General features: G+C 38.0%; 1 protein-coding gene and 1 long non-coding RNA gene across 13 annotated transcripts in view; one reads left to right on the top strand and one right to left on the bottom strand.

The window, feature by feature from the left end:
* Positions 1 to 20,447, bottom strand: part of RNLS (renalase, FAD dependent amine oxidase) — a 295,137-nt gene that overhangs the window by 57,304 nt on the left and 217,386 nt on the right. For all 9 annotated transcript variants that reach the window (XM_070057646.2, XM_008270153.5, XM_089314820.1 and 6 more), the window contains one exon: positions 7,652 to 7,825. In XM_070057646.2, coding sequence (XP_069913747.2) covers positions 7,652 to 7,825 — 174 coding nt within the window. The remainder of the gene's footprint in view (positions 1 to 7,651; positions 7,826 to 20,447) is intronic.
* Positions 1 to 20,447, top strand: part of LOC149121978 (uncharacterized) — a 412,421-nt gene that overhangs the window by 349,739 nt on the left and 42,235 nt on the right. The window contains exon 3 of one of the 4 annotated variants that reach the window (XR_016222170.1): positions 1,527 to 1,665. The exons of the other annotated variants lie outside the window; for them this stretch is intronic. This is a non-coding gene — a long non-coding RNA (uncharacterized LOC149121978). Of the gene's footprint in view, positions 1 to 1,526; positions 1,666 to 20,447 lie in introns of those variants that run through there. 4 annotated transcript variants of the gene reach the window in all.

Here is a 20,447-nt window from a genome sequence, read left to right as displayed (position 1 = left end):
GGGGAGAGAAAAGAAAGATTGAGAGATTGAGAAAGAGAGCTTTTACCTATGGGTTTACTCCCCGAATGCCTGCAACAGCTTGAACTGGGCTAGGGCCCCAAAGCCAGGAGCCAGAAGCTCAATTCCGGCCTCCCAGGTGGGTGACCGACAGCTACTTAACCATCACTGCCACTTCTAGGATCTGCATCAGCAGGAAGCCGATGCAGTGCTGGAGCCAGGACTTGAAGCCACGCAGCTTGAGGGACCTGGATATCTTCACAGGTGTCTTCACTCAGAGGCTAAGCACTCTTCCTTACGAACTTTTTGAAACCTCTTCATTTGTGTGGGTGTTTGTGCATGTATCTCCTGTACATATATGCCACATACATCATAATATATAAACATTTCCAAGTAATAAATACCATATGGTATTTTTTTAAAGTTTATTTTAGTTGATTTTCTAGTTTCTTTCCATCTCTGGCACTGATTTTCAATAGTGAGTTAAGTTGCTTGACAAGTGGGCAGACAAGTGTTATCTTAGATGTAAATCTTTCCCATTGGGACAGCTTGACAGGAGAGGCTGAAAGGGGTCTATTGTTTACTTGAACTTTGTGTGCAAATGTTCTCCTTACAAAATGGGCTGAGTTATTTCACTCTAATGAAAGACCATTTTTGTTTTTAAAAGATGGAAATATTATATGAAGACTTTATAATCTGTACCTATTAACTTAAATGACAACAAATAGACATTTATTGTTATGTATCCATATATAATGTACAAATATTTTTAGGTTAAGTATGTACACACATCTTATATATGAGTCTATGAATATATATGATGTATATATTTGTATATATATACACACATAGTGTATTTCAAAATGTTCATGAAAATGAAACTAAAAGATAAGTTTATTTTGTTGGAAAAATTTCTTGAAATCCATGCATACAAATGGTTTCTAAAAGCATCTTGGAAAATACATATTAGGAAAAAACTATGCGTGGATTTCAACTTTGCACCAAAGTAAACTTTTAATTGCATTTTTCATGAGTGTTTTGAAGTTCTCACATATTTACACACTCATATATATATATGTACAAATATATATTATCTATAGATATACACACAGATTTCTCTATGTATTTTCATACATAGTCACCTATATATTGTTCTTCCTAAGGGGTCACTACTGGATGTGATACTACAACCAAGTGATACTATGCCATTCTTGTAATAATGAGATGGATGTTTGCAATTAGTATTTGACTGCTGTTAATTAAACTGCCCCAACAGATTTATATAGAAAACATTAATTACATAATTGACTATGTGTGTTATATAAAAGAAATTTTATCATGATTTTTGTAACTAGTTATTTTAAGATGATTGATATTTTATCTGAGTGCCCTCATATTTTCTATTTTATCTGAATGCCCTCATATTTTAAAACAAAAGCGTAATCTGGAAACATGGCAGCTTTTCATATTATATTTCATTTTTTCTTTTCCTTTTTCCTTCTTTTCCCCTTTCTCTCTTTTTTCTACAGACAAAAATGTACCTGTCAGGACTGCATTTTCTCTAAGTCCAAATATTTCCACATTTATTCAAACACTAAAGCAGACCATCTTGTGTTATCAGTTGTATGGATGTATGTGTAAATCGAGTAATCATGAACTCCTTTAAGTGATCACAAGGCAACTACTAGATTTGAAGCAACTACTAGATCACAAGGCAACTAATTATTTACAGGAATTCATAATACGCACTTGTATTTTATAAAAAGTTGATGCAGTAAATAGCCATATGGAATAACATGTCTGCATCTTTTGTAAAAGTCATTATGCATTACATTAGTGCCTGTAACGCAAGTATCCTAGCAATAAAATCCTTGTAAGGAAAAATTCTATGTAATGAGAAAGTTTTTGTCTTTTGCTTGTACTCTTTTTGGATGGGTTGTATTGTTTTCTTTGATCAGATATCAAAAGCTACATAATTAAGCCCATTGGCCATACCATTTCTAGATTTGCGGAATGTATTAATTTCCTCAGATTGCTGTCCCATGCATACTTTATTGATCATTAATACTCCTTCGGATGAACAGGGAAGCATGCTGAAATTCTGACCAAACATCTTTCGGGCCACTTCCACATTTTATTTATTTAAGTTGCCTTGACTCCTGTCTTTTTCTGGGAAATGCATTTGCCCAATTTAGACTTTCATATTTCAGCTTTTGCTTTGTAGAATTTGATATTTAAATCGAAGACCAATATTATTAATTATAACAGTAGTAACCATATGTCCTGACTTATTTGATAAGTACAATGTGATGTTCTTTATATGTTCAAATCAATTTAATTTTCAATAATCCTTTGTGGTTGGCATTTATTTTCCTTACCTTATTGATGAGGAAACAGATGGTTTAAGTAATTTATTCAATAACACACAACTAGTAGGTGGTGCAGCTGAATTTAAGACCTTGGGGAGACTCAGAGATCTTCTTGGGAGATAAATATGGCTCACTGTGGCACCACTCTCCTGTGCCCTCTCCACCACAGACATTGGTCATTGTTGCTGTGATCCTCTTCTGCTAACTCTAGATCCAGTCTTGGAAACATTATTAGTTTTTGTCCTAGGTGGCAACTACCTATTGAATGGTTTGCACTGGTGTTTGAAACTTCTTTATCATCCATGCATATCTATTATGTTCTCTTTACAGAAGGATCTATGCTTGGCTAGATGTGTTCACCAAATTCAGTTTTTCTTCTTTCTACATGCATAGGTAGATCTAGCGTCCCTTCCAAACAGGTGTAGCCACTTAACTGCATTCTAGTCAACAGAAAGCAAACACATCTGATATGTACCATTTCTAGGCCTGCCCCTAGAAATCTTTCATGTATTCTCTTTCATTCATTTCCCATCTACTGATCTGCTGCATATGAGCACAGTGGCTCTGTGAGCTACCTGATGAAGCTGGCAGAGTCAAATGATGGAGAAAGCCTGAGTCCCTTAACAGCTTCTTTGAAGAAAGCCACTTACCAATCATTAACACCTATTTTAACTTCATTTGAGCAAGAGATGAACTTCTATCATTTTTAGGCCATTAAAGTTTTTGGATATATTTGTTTCAAAAACTAGCATTACAAATACAAGGCTCATGCAAGCACATGTCACTAGCACAAATTTCAGAATCATAATTTGATTCTATGTCTTTTAAGTCAAAATTCCTTCTATTATGCCAGTCTTACAGAAATTTTTTTAAAAAATCCACATTGCTATGGTAAAGACTTTGTTTTAGCCTAAATTGTTTCAAATTCTTACCCCACCAGGATTTGAATTCATCAGCAATAAGGGCTCTCTGTCATCTCCAAAATGTGTCAGGTATCTCGTTATTGATTCATTCAGGACTAGTCTCCCCTATCCCAATTATCTGGTCTAAAATTTCTGCCCATGCATGAAGCACAAAAGGTAACATCCAGTCAAGATTTCTCAAGTATTCCCTGGGGAAACCATTTCTGTAGGATGTTAATAGGTTTGGTACTCAAATAAAATGTGCCATGGTAAAGTACATTTGGGAAATTATAAACCAAATGAAGTGAAAAGTGTCCTGTCTGTAGGAATATCCTTTTAGAGTATATTATGTCCTGAGATTCTTCAAAACAGGGGCAAATCTGCAGCATTTTACAAACTTATTTGATGACAGAACCCATTCCGGAAGATCATCTCAGGAAACAAGTGTTCCATACTATACACTTTAAGAAACACAAACACAAGTATATTGGGCTATACCTATAACTGTTGGTGCTTGAAGGTGGATCTGTACATCTTTGAAATTAGACCCCTGCCTAAGGAAACTTTGGTTCTGGTTGCAATTCTCTGTATATGCAGTCTATTTCTGACATCGGAACATGATTATGCCTTGAGCTTGGTCTGAACTGAGCCTTTGTTTTATCCTTTAGTTTACTTCAGGGCCTAACAACAGACTGTATTTTGTGGAACTGAGTCTTCCAACCTGTCTTCTTTTAAAAAAATTATTGTTAGGGCCACTGCTGTGGCACAGCAAGTTAAAGCCACGGCCTGCAGCGCTGGCTTCCCATATGGGCGCTGGTTGGAGACCCAGCTGTTCCACTTCCAATCCAGCTCTCTGCTATGGCCTGGAAAAGCAGGACAAGATGGCCCAAGTCCTTGGGCCCCTGTGCCCATGTAGGAGAAACTCCTGGCTCTTGGCTTAGAATCAGTTCAGTTCAGACCATTGTGGTCATCTGGGAAGTGATCCAGCGAATGGAAGATCTCTCTCGCTGTCGCTCTAGCTCTCACTCTACCTCTCTCTTTCTCTGGCTCTACCTCTCTCTGTAACTCTTTCAAATAAATAAAATAAATCTTTAAAAAAAATATTGTTAGGGAGGGAGGGAGGCAGGGAGGGAGGGAGATCCCAGCCAAAAGCCTGCATCAGCCATGGCTACACCAAGGCTGGAGCTGGGATCTGTGGATGCAACCTGCATTTCCCAGGTGGCTGACAGGACCCTATTACTTGAGCCATCACTGCTAACTCCCAGGATCTACACTGGTGGGAAGCTTGAGTCAGGAGCCAGAGCTGGGAACCAAACCCAGGCACTTCAATGTGGGACACAGGCATCCCAACTGCTAGGCTCAACACCCACTCTCCCTTTGTATATCTTGTTGCTGCCCTACCTTGACAGAACTCTATTATTTCTCTTCATTAGTTGGGTGTGTATATTATAGTATTAATGCTCAATTCTATCAAACACCCCAAATAAAGGATGGGGGCCAATATTAGTGGCATAATAGAATATCTCTTGCTAACCTAGTTAAATAGCAATATATATATATATATATATATATATATATATATATATATATATAAAAAATACAGTGGAGTTACATTCCATGGGCATTTATAGTATGTGAATTCTTAGTACCATGGCCTCCAGATAGTTGGAAAAAGTTGAAATATGAAGTACTTAGATTTTATGTTAAGAAATGCCATTACTGGAGATTTCGTGTAATTTAAAACTTGGATAATTGAAAGTTAATTTTTCCATACAACTTGAGAGGGAAGCAGGTACTTTTTCCCCCTAGCTCTAGCTAAAATGTGGCACCACCATGGGCTATAGCAAAAGCATGGTCCCTAACTCACCTGGACTTCCAGTTTTAAAACTGTGATTGGTAATATAAAAATTAAAAAATGTTTCCTAGTATTTCAAATGCTACCAATCACATGAAATTTGATATTTTTATATTCTTTCAGATTTGTACAATTTTATATTTATTGTACAGTAGAGTGGTTGTTTTATCTACTATCCCACTCTATTTAGTTTTTTTTAGGCGTTTTATTTCTTTCCTTCCTGTGTGTCTTTCATAGTACAAAATATCACTCTCTCCTATAAATGCAAACTGTTTAATCTGGCCTCACTCCCCAAAAAAACTGCAATCTATTGAGTGTTAGAATAACAGCTATACTGAATTTACTGAAAGTTGTTAATGTCATTATGCAAAATGCCATGTAGTCTTAAGAGACTTTAAAGGTAATTTTGAAGATACAGGACTCTTACGTTTATACTGCCAACTTTAGAACTTTACTTCTGATATAAGATGTGATTACTTGAAGGCAATGGGCATTACTGATTGCCAACCCAGCAACCACTACCTTTTTCTTCTTTATTACCAAAAACTCATTTTGTTTAGGGAGCTATGCCTTCACATGTCTAAAGGGATTGTCAGGGCTCCCACCCACTTTGTCAGTATCTGTTGTAGGATTGATCAGTAACCCACTCTGCTCAATAAAATAACAGAAGTCTGTTAGCGAACTTTTAGAAAGATTTTCCTGATTCTTAGAAAGGAACAGAGTCAGTGATAATCCCTCTTCTTCCTGAGCTGCTTGTTGACTTTTGATGTGACTCCAACAGCTGTTGTCATCTTACTATCCGTCCTCTGAGGATTGTCAGCATCAAGAGTGGAGAAAGGTGAACTGTGATGTTTTGAAAATGTTGCTTAGTTCCTGAATCAAGCAATCCTAAAATTTCTCAGTCCTTTGTTAGATAATGGTTTAGTTAGCTCTGTCTATACTACCATAACAAAATACCAAGGACTGGATGGCTTAAACAACAGAAATTTCTCAGTTTTTGAGGCTGAGAAGTTCGTGGTCAAAAGGCTGGTTGATTCGGTTCCTAATGAGGGTTCTCTTCTCAGCAGACAGCTGCCTTCTCGTTTGGTCCTCACAGAGCTTTTCCTTGTCCTGTGTGAGCCCGGACAGAGAGACTTTCTCTGTTGCTGTTCTTATAAAACCACCGATCCTGGCGGGTTAGGACTCCACCCTTATGGTCACATTCAGTCTTAATTACCTCCTAAAAGCTCTCTCTCCAAATACAACCACATTGGGATTGGGGTTTCAACATATGAATTTGGGGGAGACAAAGTTCATTCCAAAATAGATAATATAACAAATGTCCTTATGTGGTTTGTACAAATGTAGATTGTTTTTCCCCTTACATACAGCTGAATACATCCTGAAATTTGTCATGTCTATGAAACAATAGACATAGGATAATGTCTAATTTGCAATATATTGCATGAGCAGACCAGGGGTTATTTTCCTTTTCTTCGAACAAAGCAGTTGTAGAGTTAAAAATGGTTAATCCACTGCTGTTAGGGCATTTCATGAGCTGATGATTGGACATACATGTGGTATCATGTTAACATAAACAGTCTAGCCCTTAGGGAGTTTTAAGTTATAAAAGAAACATTTTTCTAAGATCATGTGCTCTGATACAAAAACCATACTCCAGCCCAGTTCTATCATTATAGAGTTATGGAAAGCCAAGAAATGTTAGTTGGTGATTTTATCAAGCAGAACCTCTAACTAATGGCTTGATGAAACCATCACTACACGATAAAATACTGCAGCACACTGAAATGGTGATTCCTTTCAAGAGGTTAGTCATTTTAGATCAGTACAGTTTATTAAGAAAAGCAGTACCTTAGAGTCACCACAGTCTTACACGTAAGAATACACTTTCACCGTTTTGCTTGAAATGAATCAGTTATGTTTTTCTTACAACTCAAAATCTAATATTTATGACTGTCTTTAAAAAAAGGTGGAGTGCATCCTAGTGAAGCTCTCATGAAACATTTTACCTATAATTTTAGTTATACTGTATACAAAGTACTTTTGATGTATTTTTCCATATGAAATGTAAATATACAATAAATGATCTTGAAGTGAAGGATTTTCATAAACAATAAAATTCACCTTTTATTTCTAGCAGGGGATGTGGAAGAGCAGAACTTTCCAAGTTTAAAAAGCCCAAAGCAAACAAAAACTCCACCAAGAAACAAATGATGAGAGATATACTTGCATATAGATAGATCTATATTAAAATAATGGAACCTGGGCCATTTTGAAATCTTAATCCTTCTGACACTGTTTTCCTGAGCTCACTAATACAAACCATGTGGTGAATGATTTTCTGGAAAACTTTGCTGGTTTCACTATGTATTTTATTACTGGGCAAATGTGACATTAAATTTTATCCCCTGTGGCTTGGAGTTAAATGCTTGCTCTGTTCAGAATGGCAACACTCAATTAAACAGCATTTTTCATGATCTACACCCACCATTGTTACTGTATTTAAGGGAAATAATGGGGGTACTGACCTATATTGCGCTTCTTATTATCAATGGAGATGAAGCGTATGCAGGGATTACTGGTGATGTACTGCCCAGCCCATGGGACATCAATCTTCGTGCCAGCTTCATAAAAGAGGCCCAGAGCATAGCGAGAGGAGTAGCTCACGGACTCCAGTTGCTTCCTTTGGCATTCGCTAATTACTGTGGAAGAGAAAATAAAGGGCATCAAACTTGAAAATATCATCTTTCCTTTTAGTACATCAAATACAAAACTCTTTTAAGCAAGTTCCAATTCCTTCCACTAACTCCATCTCACTCAGCTCTAATTTCTTTTTAGAATGATCACTAACATCAGCACAATTGTTTTAAATCTAGCTGAAGGTCCAGACATTTTAGACTGGCATTCAGGGCTCTCAAATTTGCTTTTCTATTCTGGTATCCTAGTTACTGTCCTGGGACCATTTGGCAGCATTACAGATTTTTTTATACTGACCACATGCTATGATCAAGGTCTTTGCTACATCCTTCTAAGGTCGAGTGTGATTTCCATACTAAAGTGAGGAAACCAATGCTCTATTTGTTATTACCTCTTAAATCCTTCCATGTCATAGAGTGATTTGTTTTCCTGTCATCTTTCTGCCAGTACATTCTAATAGTTCCTTAAGCAGTGAGACCACACCATTGGCATCTCTGTTATAGGCCACTAGCTTATCATTATAGGTGCACAGAGGATAAAACTATAAAGAGACAGAAAGGCAAACACAAACATGTACAATATGTTGAAATGTAGAAGATAGCGGATTAATTAACAAGTGGAAAAGAACTTGGAAAAGGAATTGGGCAGCTTTTGGTTCAAATCCTGACTCTGCCACTTACTATGTATGGTAACATTGGTCAGCCTACTAACTTACTCTTAGTATAGCTTTCTTGCCTGTGAGTGGTGATAATACTACAGAATGCATACATGTGTTGTGAAAATTACATGAAATAACACATAGGACAGTAGTTTGCACATGCTAAGTGTTTATTGAGAGTAACTTTTTCCATTAGACAGGAAATTATTTAGGCAAATGGGACACTGTTCCATCCTTGGGTGGAGAAGGAAGAGATTTTCCCTATTCTTTAATATCCATCGCCAGTCCTTCTACCGTTAAGGTTTCAGGGAACTGCTTATTCATCTGTGGACAGCATTAAAAACTTGGGTTTCAGAGAAGGCCATAGTTCCATCCTGAAAACTTCAACTAATTCATGTGTACAGAACATAAGGGAAATCCTAGTGAGAAATAGCATTAAGCTAAAACAGTAGGGATAAGGAGACCTCAAAGACAGGGGACAACTTCAGCTATGCTTTAGAGAAGTGGCTTTAGTAGGTAGGGAGAAGCAGGGAGGGTAGTCACCTAATCATTTAAAGATAGTAATAATCATAAATACTTATTAGAGCTAAAAATATTTAGAACTACAGCTATAAAGCTTTTAAAAAAAAAAAAAACCTAGGGCCTCATTTAATCTTCAAAAAAGTCCTGCCAAGAAACATCTTTTTACCATCTTTGACATCCCAGGAAGGTGAGGTTCAGAGAGGTTAAATAACTTGCCCTGGGTTACACAGCTTGCAAGCTGTGCTATTAAGATGAATCCAGGGCCGGCGCTGCGGCTCAACAGGCTAATCCTCCACCTTGCAGCGCTGGCACACCGGTTTCTAGTCCTGGTCGGGGCACCGGATTCTGTCCCGGTTGCCCCTCTTCCAGGCCAGCTCTCTGCTGTGGCCCGGGAGTGCAGTGGAGGATGGCCCAAGTGCCTGGGCCCTGCACCCGCATGGGAGACCAGGAGAAGCACCTGGCTCCTGCCTTTGGGACAGCGTGGTGCACCGGCCGCATCATGGCGGCCATTGGAGGGTGAACCAACAGCAAAAGGAAGAACTTTCTCTCTCACTGTCCACTCTGCCTGTCAAAAAATAAAAAAAAAAAAGATGAATCCATAGTTCCTGCCTTGTAGTCATGCACGTATCTGCATTCCCCCATACTTTTCCCTTCTGATCTGCAAGTCTGAGCTCCAAAATGAACTTCTACATTGCTTTTTCTTCTAACTTTAATGGTTATTTTACTCTCAGAAGTAAAAGCCATCATTCCTTTTTTTTTTTTTTTTTTTTTTTTTTTTTTTTTTTTGACAGGCAGAGTGGACAGTGAGAGAGAGACAGGGAGAAAGGTCTTCCTTTGCCGTTGGTTCACCCTCCAATGGCTGCCGCGGCCGGTGCGCTGCGGCCCGCGCACCGCGCTGATCCGATGGCAGGAGCCAGGAGCCAGGTGCTTTTCCTGGTCTCCCATGGGGTGCAGGGCCCAAGCACCTGGGCCATCCTCCACTGCACTCCCGGGCCACAGCAGAGAGCTGGCCTGGAAGAGGGGCAACCGGGACAGAATCCGGCGCCCCGACCGGGACTAGAACCCGGTGTGCCGGCGCCGCTAGGCGGAGGATTAGCCTAGTGAGCCGCGGCGCCGGCTGCCATCATTCCTTTTGACCATTGTTTCCTGCCTTATTAAAAGCTTTAACTACCTGATGAACAAATGATCTTGTGACATTGGCCTCACTACACTGAATGGATTTATGGATTTGGGGAGTCTCATTATTTAATGTGATTTTAAGTCATGGTTGATGTTATGCTTACTTTTTCCTGAATGTGAACAATACGAGAGTGTGTATCACAAAGCTTCCCATTTTTAAAAATTAAAAAACAACAAAACATAAAACCTCAAACTAACCAATGAAAATGTTTAGTCAGCTATTTAAGAGCTGAAAAGGCCTAAGAGCTTTCTTTTTTTTTTTTTTTTTTAAACAAAAAAACTGAAAGGTCAACTAGGTTGACCACCAGATTGGAATTTTCTCTCTCTCCACAACCATGTTTGCACATTTAGCTAGTTTTTAGACAAACTGCTAAGAGGTAAATCCCACTGGATAGCCTCTTGGAAAGGTAATTGATATCTGTATGGGAACAGCAATTAACCTTAAACACCCATCTACTTGGAGGTCTCTACAATTCATTCTGAGAACAGGGAAGTGCGACTTCTGACTGAAACAATCTCAATTTCTGCAGAAATTCACTTAGAAACTGTTCATCTCCGGGACCTGAAAAGTGTTTGTGCAATGCAGACAGGACCTAACAAAATGGTCTTACACTGTTTGAAAATGTTTCTCATGCAAAATGCTGAAGGGACCAGCCCCAGGTTCTAAACAGATACATTTTAGCAAGCAAAACAATAGATTCTTTGCTATAATGTATTCAGAAACGACATATGTCCCTAAAGCATGACTTATATAAAAATCCCTGATCCCAATATAATAAATCTTTTCTTGGATATTATGCTCATTTAATTCTGAACCAACAGGATTATATAAGTTCTAATTATGTATATTTATAATCTATAATTATATATTGCATATGTGTGAGACATTTATGTACTACTAATTTCAATATGTATCACAATATATGCTTATGTAATATAAAATATATATGACTGATGTTAGTAGAGTAGCGAAAAATGGTGGTGAACACAGTTTACATTCATATTGCTATTAGAATTATTTGTGTTTCATTTTCTTTATGATTGTGTATTTATGTGTATGTGGGGGTGTGTGTGTGTATATTTCAAGTGCATATGTATGTGTGTGTGCTTGTGTGGTTTTGGGGGAGGTGAAGAAGGGAGTGGAGGATCTAGTGAGAGGAGGGGGGCGGAGAGAAAAACAGCAGACCTGGGATGTGTTCCTGAGGAACACCAAGTAAGTAACTTGATTTTCTTTTAGTTTCCTAAGCTAAAAAAGAAGGTTAATAATACATGTTCTATCCACTTATTCTTCTTCTTTTTATTTATTTATTTTTTTTGACAGGCAGAGTGGACACTGAGAGAGAGACAGAGAGAAAGGTCTTCTTTTGCCGTTGGTTCACCCTCCAATGGCCGCCACGGCCGGCACACCGCGTTGATCCGATGGCGGGAGCCAGGTACCTATCCTGGTCTCCCATGGGGTGCAGGGCCCAAGCATTTGGGCCATCCTCCACTGCACTCCCAGGCCACAGCAGAGAGCTGGCCTGGAAGAGGGGCAACCGGGACAGAATCTGGCACCCTGACCGGGACTAGAACCTGGTGTGCCAGCGCCGCTAGGCAGGGGATTAGCCTGTTGAGCCGTGGTACCGGCCCACTGCTTATTATTTTTTGGTGACAACCTCATCTACCCACTCATCCATCTATCCATTGCCTACCTATACCAGGGATTCTCCTAAATATTAGGGGTGTAAATCAGAAAGACAAAGGCCCTGCTCTCATGCAGCTTTCATACCAATAGAAGACAGGACAAATTATAAATAAATAACCAAGTAAATGTATTTCAATTACAATTTCAGAGCAATACTGAAAAATAAAGCAGAGTAAAGGGTTAAGTGACAGATGTGGGTGAGACTATTTAATATAGGCTGTTAGGGATATCTGTTTCCTCTGAAGATTTTACGCTGATTCACATGGAAAACTAGTAGGGGTTAAGAGCTGAGGAGAGATATGACCTGGCTTCTCTTAAAAATGATCATTCTGGCTATAGGTGAAGACTATTGGGATACAAGAGTGGAACCTGGGTAAAAGCTACTAACAGTTGCAGTGGCCTTGGATTTGAGGTAACAGTAGAGGAAGTCAGAAGCGGCTATATTATGGATGGAATATGTGTGTGTGTGTGTTTACGTAAGTAGATGTACATGTATGCATATTGTTAAGCAGAAATTATGAGAGAACATTGATATGCACTGAACTCTTGTACTAGGCAAGGGCAGACCTATTCCAAATAGAGTCACTCATACTAAAGTTCTGTGTCACCAAGTCAAAACCTAAACCACTTATTTTGAATAACTGACCTTCTGATAAATCAGGAGAGAGATGACAGCCTGACCCCCAAACAGGCCAGTTTTCTAGGACATAGGAGATTCACAGCAACCAGTCAAAATGGTCTCGGTCTGAGATGGCATGAGAAGGAAGACCCCTTACTTTAACCTACACAAGGAAAGAAACCTGAAACAACCAGATCCTAATCAATCCACCTTTTTTAAAAAAAGATTTATTTATTTATTTGAAAGAGTTAGAGATGGAGAAGCAGAGAGAGAGAGAGAGAGAGAGGTCTTCCATCCGCTGGTTCACTCCCCAATTGGCCACAATAGCCGGAGTTGCGCCAATCTGAAGCCAGGTGGTGGCTTTACCTGCTACACCACAGTGCAAGTCCCATTTTGTAGATGGAATGAGCCCAATTCATGAGTTATGAATAAAAGCCAATTATGTCTTTAAAATTCAATATTTTGAAATATTTTTCTGGCCGGCACCGCGGCTCACTAGGCTAATCCTCCACCTGCGGCGCTGGTACCCTGGGTTCTAGTCCTGGTTGGGGCGCCAGATTCTGTCCCGGTTGCTCCTCTTCCAGTCCAGCTCTCTGCTGTGGCCTGGGAAGGCAGCGGAGGATGGCCCAAGTGCTTGGGCCCTGCACCTGCATGGGAGACCAGGAGGAAGCACCTGGCTCCTGGCTTCGGATCGGCGCAGCGCGCTGGCCGCAACAGCCATTTCGGGGGTGAACCAACGGAAGGAAGACCTTTCTCTCGTCTGTCTCTCTCTCTCACTGTCTAACTCTGCCTGTCAAAAAAAAAATTGTTCTTTGAATATATGTAGTATATACACATATAAGCACATATAATATACATAGTAATGAAAATTTTAAGAGGTTTACCATATATACAGAAAAGCATGCCTTGATGAATTTTCATAAACTAAGCACACCAGTATAACCAGTAGCCAGTTCAAGAAACAACATCACCAGGACCCAAGAAGCTGCCTTCTCCCTCCCTTTCAGATGCTCCGGCTGTCCTCCTCTTACAGGTACTATTATCCTGAATTCTAATACCATAGATTAGTTTAGCTGTTTTTGAACTTCATAATAAATACAATGATATGGTCTTCTTTCATTCAATATTATACTTATGACATAAATACTTGTTACATGTACTTGTAGTTAATTAATTCTCATTGTAGCATAGTGTTGCTTAAATGGATATAGTTCAGTTTATTAATTTATTTATTAATTTATTCCACTGTTGATGAAAATTTGGGTTACATGTGGTTTTGGCAATTGTCCTGTTAAGAACATATGCATATGATTCCCTTGAATATATACCTAGTATTAAAATTCCTGGATCATGAGGTTCACACATATTTAGCTTTTTTTTTTGATACTGTCAAGTAGTTTTCTAAAGTGGTTGTTCCAACTGGTATTTTCACCAGGCATATATGAGTTCAGTAACTGTACATCATTGTTGATATTTGCTACTATCTGCTTTTTTAATTTGGGATGAAATGATGTCCTTACTTTTCGGTTTGAATTTGTATTCCATTATGAATAAGATTTGTAATGCTTGCAAGTTTGTAATTTGGATATACTTTAGTGATTGCCTACTCAAGTCTTTGCTCCTTTTTCTTTTGGATTGCCTGCCTTTTTTATTATTATTACGTACGAGTTCTTTATATATTCTGAATACAAATCTTACAGATGAAGTATAAAAACTTTTTTCTCTTCAGTGACTTGTCTTTTTACCCTTTTAATAAGGTGGTTTGATAAACAGTTTTAATTTAGTTTAGCCCAATTTATCACCTTTTCCATTATTAGTTAGCATTTTTTTGTCCTATTTAAGAACTCTGCCTAATTAACCTACTAGGAGGTTATAAAAATATCCTCTTGGGTTTTTTGGCTTTTTAAAAAATTCCCTGAGAGGTTTATCTATTTCCCTTCTACAAGGTGTTGTACATTATTTTGAAGAGAGCGAAGCCAAGATTCCTATTGACTTGGAAAGATAGTATAAAGCAAAGAGCTCAAATGAAGAATATATAGGACATGACTTCTCCTTTTCCATACTAACTAACTAAACAGTAGCTTTGTTATCCTATTATTTAAAACGTTATAATATAAAAATTAAACACTAGTTCCCAGGACAGTGACTGATACAACATGAGCATTAATTAAAAATTAATACATCCTCATTTTACAAAACTTTCTAAAAGTATATATAAGATGGAAAAAAGCAAAAGACTCATTACCATAGTTTCATTATGCAGAGAAAGAACAACAATTAACATTTTGATATTTTCATAAACTTGGCTGTGATCATATTGTACATATGATTTTGCATACTAAAACCTTATATAAATATAATTTTAATGCCTCTATGAAATTTGATGAAGTAGATATTGTGGGGATGGGCATTTGGCACAGCTTAGGATCCCATATCAGGGTGCCCGAGTTTGAGTTCTAGCTCTACTACTGATTCAGGTTCCTGATAATGCATATCTTGGTAAGCAGCAAGTGATGGCTCAAGTACTTGGGTCCCTGCCACCATGTGGTAGACCTGGATTGAGTTCTGAGCATGTGCCTTCAGCCTGCCTCAGCCCTGACTGTCGTTGGCCTCTGAGGAGTGAACCAGAAAATGGAAGACCTCTGCCTCTGTCTGCCTGTCTATTGTGTTTCTCTTTGTCTTTGTCTCTCTGCCTTTCAAAAACATTAAAAAAAAAAAAAAAGAATATTGTCTAATTTTCTTAGACATTGCATTAAATGTTGGACATTTGTTTCCTCCTTCCCCCCATTATTATAATGCTATGTTGTTGCACATTTTGTGCATAGATCCTTATCTACATTTCTTAATTATTCCCTTAAGATAGAATTACTTAAGTGTAATTACTGTTGAATTGATTTTTAGGAAGATTCACTAATTTAAACTTTCCATTAACAGTACACAAAAGACCCATTTCACTGTATCCATGCCTGTATTGTTATCTTTTTTTAAAAAGAATAATTTGAGAGGAAAAATAGGTCTCATCTTGGTTGTAATACAATAGAGCTAAACACTTTTCACATGTCTACTAGCCCGCATGCATTTTCTCTTTTGGAAAACAGTCTGTTCATGCGATTTTGCTAATTTGTTTACTAGATTCTTCATGTTGTTAAGTTGATTTTTATTAGTGGGAGATGTATTATAGAGGCTCTCCATTTATTGTATGTTATAAAGCTTTTCATATGCATTGTTTATACTATTGGTAATCTTTTCTTCCCAGAAGCATTTTTAAGCATTTGGACCATGGAGGAGTAATGGCTTCCTGCTCTTTGTAATCCCAAGGTGCCACACTGTCCTTGGCTGGTTACCTTAAACCTACCCACTGTTTTGTAAATGCCTCTTCAGTGAACTCTTTCAATAAAACTTTTTGAATGCATCATCTAAGAAGGAACTAAAAAAAAAAAATCAGTGGAAAAACAAAAGTTTATTTTGGTGCAAAAAAATTCTTAAAATCCATGCACAGTTTTTCATAATACACATTTTCCATGAACTCTGACAACTCTGAATATGCATGGGTTTCAACATTTTTCTCACAAGTCAACTTGTCTTTTAATTGCATTTTCCAGGGTACTTTTGGAAGTACCCTCATATTTCTTGCTCTGTCCATGATTGAAACAATATTTAACTATATTTTCTTCTAGCTCCTTCTAGGAAAGCCTTCTGAAGCAAAATATTACACAATTACTCTTAAGTTACTCTTATGAACTGGTACAGATCAATATCTTTTTTTTTTTTTTTTAAGATTTATTCATTTATTTGAAAGGCAGAGTTACGGAGAGAGAGAGGGAGACAGAGAGAGAGAGAGGGAGAGAGAGAGAGAGAAGAAATCTTTTATCTGCTGGTTTCATTCCCAGATGGCCACTATGGCCAGGGCTGGGCCAGGCCAAAGTCAAAAGCCAGGAGCTTCCTCTTGGTCTCCCCGTGGGTGCAGAGGCCCAAACACTTGGGCCATCTTCTGCTTTCCCAGGCATATTAGTAGGAAGCTGGATTGGAAGTGGAGCAACCAGTACTCAAACCAATGCTCATATGGGATGCTGGCACCATAGGTGGCAGTTTTACCTGTTAGGCTACAGTGCCGGCCCCTTAGATCAGCATCTTAAAAGCAAATCCTTGGGCCCAGGAGTAAGTTGAGTGAGAATATTTTGCAATTTATGAAGGCTTGTGTTTTCATAAGTAAACAAGATACTGTTTTCAACTCTATTTCTCTTTACAGCTATTGATTTCTTTGGCATGATAATGAATAAAATATTTCAATGCTGACAGTAAAACAAACACCTTTTAGCTCTAAGGGGCCATTCATTTGCAATATTATAGTTCATGGTAGACACTATTCATATTGATACTGGGTGTTCAAAGCCTTAACCTCCTGCCAGAAAGTTTGTTGATCACAACTAATTACAGAGGATTGTTTATTTCCTGGTTTGCCAGTAGATGTAAAGGATTTCATCTTATGGACAGTTGAAGTTAAGAAGTCAATTTGTATTATAACTAGTTAAGCTTTGATAAAGGGGAACTGTTCTTGATTTATTTATTGTTACTTTTATCATGTATGTTGAACCCCAAGAGAGTCATGAAATTAAACCATCTAGCTCTGTGGATGCACAAAAACAGTATCCTAGCCAGATACTCAAAGTGGCTGTAGAAATGGTGCTAAAAAGATTGATTTTCCATAAATAGTTCTCCTAGCAGGCCAGTTCAGAGTCTGAAATGCTACCACTTATGAGTCATTCCTTTCTTGTGAAAGCATCACAGAATCGGTCTCATTTCACTTCACGTGGAATAAATTGAATGTTTACTTGGACTCTATAGGTATAGAAGTCATTAAGCCTGGAAGCACAGTTTCAGAAATAGTTTTGGCAAGCAATAAATCTAGAGTTTATTGGTGACAGACTTCAGCAGTTCTATCTGTGTGAGATTTCCCTGGGGAGATATTTCTTTTATCCTGAGAGCTATCTTGAGTCAGAAAAAATTTGGGTTTGAATTCTGCTTCTGACATCCATCTATATGATATTTGTTAAATTAATCCCTCTAACATCCATTTTCCTAAATAATAATAATAATCATAATAATACAACCTGCCTTAAAGGACTGTTAAAATTAAATGATATAATATTAAGTGCTAACACAATACCTAGGACACAATAAGTGTATTGCAAAACTGTGACCTGTACTTGGCTTTTGAAGCATTTAGGGAGGGCCAGCACTGTGGACACAGTGGGTTAAGCTACCAATGACAGCATCCCACATTAGAGTGCCAGTTCAAGTCCTGGCTACTCTGCTTCTGATCCAGCTTCCTGCTGTTGATCCTGGGAAGTCAACAGAAGATGGCCCGAGTACTTGGGCTCCTGCCACTCATGTGGGAGACCAGGATGGAGTTTCTGGCTCCTGACTTCAGCCTGTCCATCCCTGGCTGTTGCAGCTATTACTGAGTGAAGCAGCAGATGGATCATCTCTCTCTCTTTCTCCCTTTCTCACCATCACTCTGCATTTCAAATATGGAAGCAATAAGTGAATAAATAAATCTTAAAAAAATTTAGAGATGTCTATGTGCATGTCAAATCTCAAGAAAAAAATTTTAAAAAGCCTTTAGAGGTAACATCAGAATGTTCAAGCATATCAGGATAGTACTAAGCCATAGACGTTCCTTTGTCTAATAAAGTCTACAGAATATACTTCACTTCTCAGAGCACAGGACTAAAAACCAAAACTAGGAGTGGACATTTAGCCTAATGATTAAGATACCCACACTGCATGTTGGAGTACCTGTGTTCCTTTCCTGGCTCTGGCAGCTGACTCCAACTTCCTGCTAATGTAGACACTTGGAAGAAGTAGTGATGGCTCAAGTGATTGGGTTCCTGCCGCCCACATAGTAGGTCAGGCTTATATTCCCACCTCCTGACTTCAGCCCTGGTGGTTGAGGGCATTTGAGAAGTGAACCACTAGGTGGGTGTTCTCTCTCTCTCATCTATCTGTCCCTGTCTCTCTTTCAAAAAATAAATAAAATACACATACAACTTTAGGGGTATTAAGAATACCAGAGTACTTTCTCTCTCTCTCTCTCTCTCACTGTCTATAACTCTACCTGTCAAATAAATTAAAAAAAAAATACCAGAGTGTCCACATGGGAGACCAAGATGAAGCTCCTGGCTCCTTGCTTTGTCCTGGCCCAGCCCTGGCTATTGTGGCCATCTGGGGAGTGAACCAGCAGATGGAAAATGAATCAATCTCTCTCTCTCTCTCTCTCTCTCTCTCTCTAATTCTTTAAAATAAATAAATCTTTTTTAAAAATACCAAAATGTTTCAGGCAGAATATTCAAAGATTTGTCTTTACAAATGAATGAAAACATTTTGGAGTATTGCCCTAGTATTGAGCATTAATCCTATTTCAGAATATTATATAAAAAAGTAAAAGCAAAGAATTGGGTGTCTCTGTATTGTCCTTTGATGACTTATGATTATATTTATAGAAAATTCTATTAATTGCCTGAATATAAAAAATTAATAGGAAATTTCCATCTGGTTATTATGCATAGCATTTTTTGGGAGGATATCAGAACAAATTTAGAAAGCATTGTTGTTTTAAGAGACTAAAGGTCACATAGTAAGAGGAATTTTCCTTAATGTTCCCAAACTTTGTGGGACCCCATCAGTTAATACACTGAGTGTTCTTTAAAGGAAAATAACTTAGAAACCTGGAGTTTCTAAAATATAATAATGTCTAATTGATCATTGACTACTTATTTTGTACCTGGTAAGGATGAAAATAATGATGCATCTTTTAAGGACCAAGTTCTTAGGTTTCTGTGAGTAAACAAGTAATCCTGCTGTGCAGGGGCCACATCTTATACTAAGAGAGGGTAGCAGTATTGTGAAGGCCCAAATTGTTAAGGTGTTCCCAGCCTTCACATTGAATCAGGTCCACGGTCTGCCTCCCACCTCCACCCCCAGCAGTCAAGGAGAGTTTTTCTAATCCTTGTGGTCTCCCCATCTCTGTGATAAAGAACAATGTGTCAAGAAAGCAAGAATGCATTCTTTTCTGGTCTGGCTTCCTCTGCCTTCTTGCTGTAGTCACTGTAAAGCAGTATTTAGCTACGCAGTTGTGGCTGGCTTTTCATAAAACCTTATGACTTCTAGTGACATGAAGAATCAGGTGCTTTGCAAACTTATTACCCACTCTCCTCTTTATCTGGAGGTCCTGTGAATCTAAAATGACAGGCAATTGTTTCTATAGCAACAGGTTCTGACCATGGGAGGTAAGGGCTGTTTTCTCAAAGAATGCAGGATGAATTAATAGAAGCAATGCTTATTGCAGGCCTACTATGCGTCCAGCATATATGAGTCACTGAAATCTCTAAACAAAAAACTCAGCAGAGTCCAGCAAAAATATTGCCTTGAGATAAAATAATTCTTCCTTGGTTATTATCAGTTTTATTCCTGGAAACTTTCTTTGTGAGTTTCAGAATCTAAATGGAGTTGGTTTTACTGTTCTGGTTTCAGAACACATATGGTAAGTTTGGAAACCACAATAATAGGGTTGAAAAACACTCACCTTATTTCCATGCATCCTAAACTTTTTAGATCATTATGTCATCATTCTTTTTGTAGAAAAAGTGCTGAGTTTCAGATGGGAAAGAATATGAAAATAAGAATATGAAAATATTATGCAAAATGTCACTGGAATATCATATATATTTTACAGCCACTCTTCCTAGCCTATTCATTTAATTACTTTATGGCCATGCCATTCATGAGTAGTACAGTCATTCTAAAATTCATAACAATAAAAACTTTATTACATGTCACCTCATATTTTTATGTATATATATATATTTTATATTTATGGCTAGAGTTACTTTAAACTGAGGCAATGGCTTACAGAATTAATATTCTAATTAAAAAGCTTCTATAGTTTTAGAAATCAGAAGATAA

This window comes from Oryctolagus cuniculus, chromosome 15 (assembly GCF_051225735.1).
Source record: "Oryctolagus cuniculus isolate XC-2025 breed Fujian yellow rabbit chromosome 15, ASM5122573v1, whole genome shotgun sequence".
Lineage (NCBI taxonomy): Eukaryota > Metazoa > Chordata > Mammalia > Lagomorpha > Leporidae > Oryctolagus > Oryctolagus cuniculus.
This window is presented reverse-complemented; position numbering and strand designations above follow the sequence as displayed.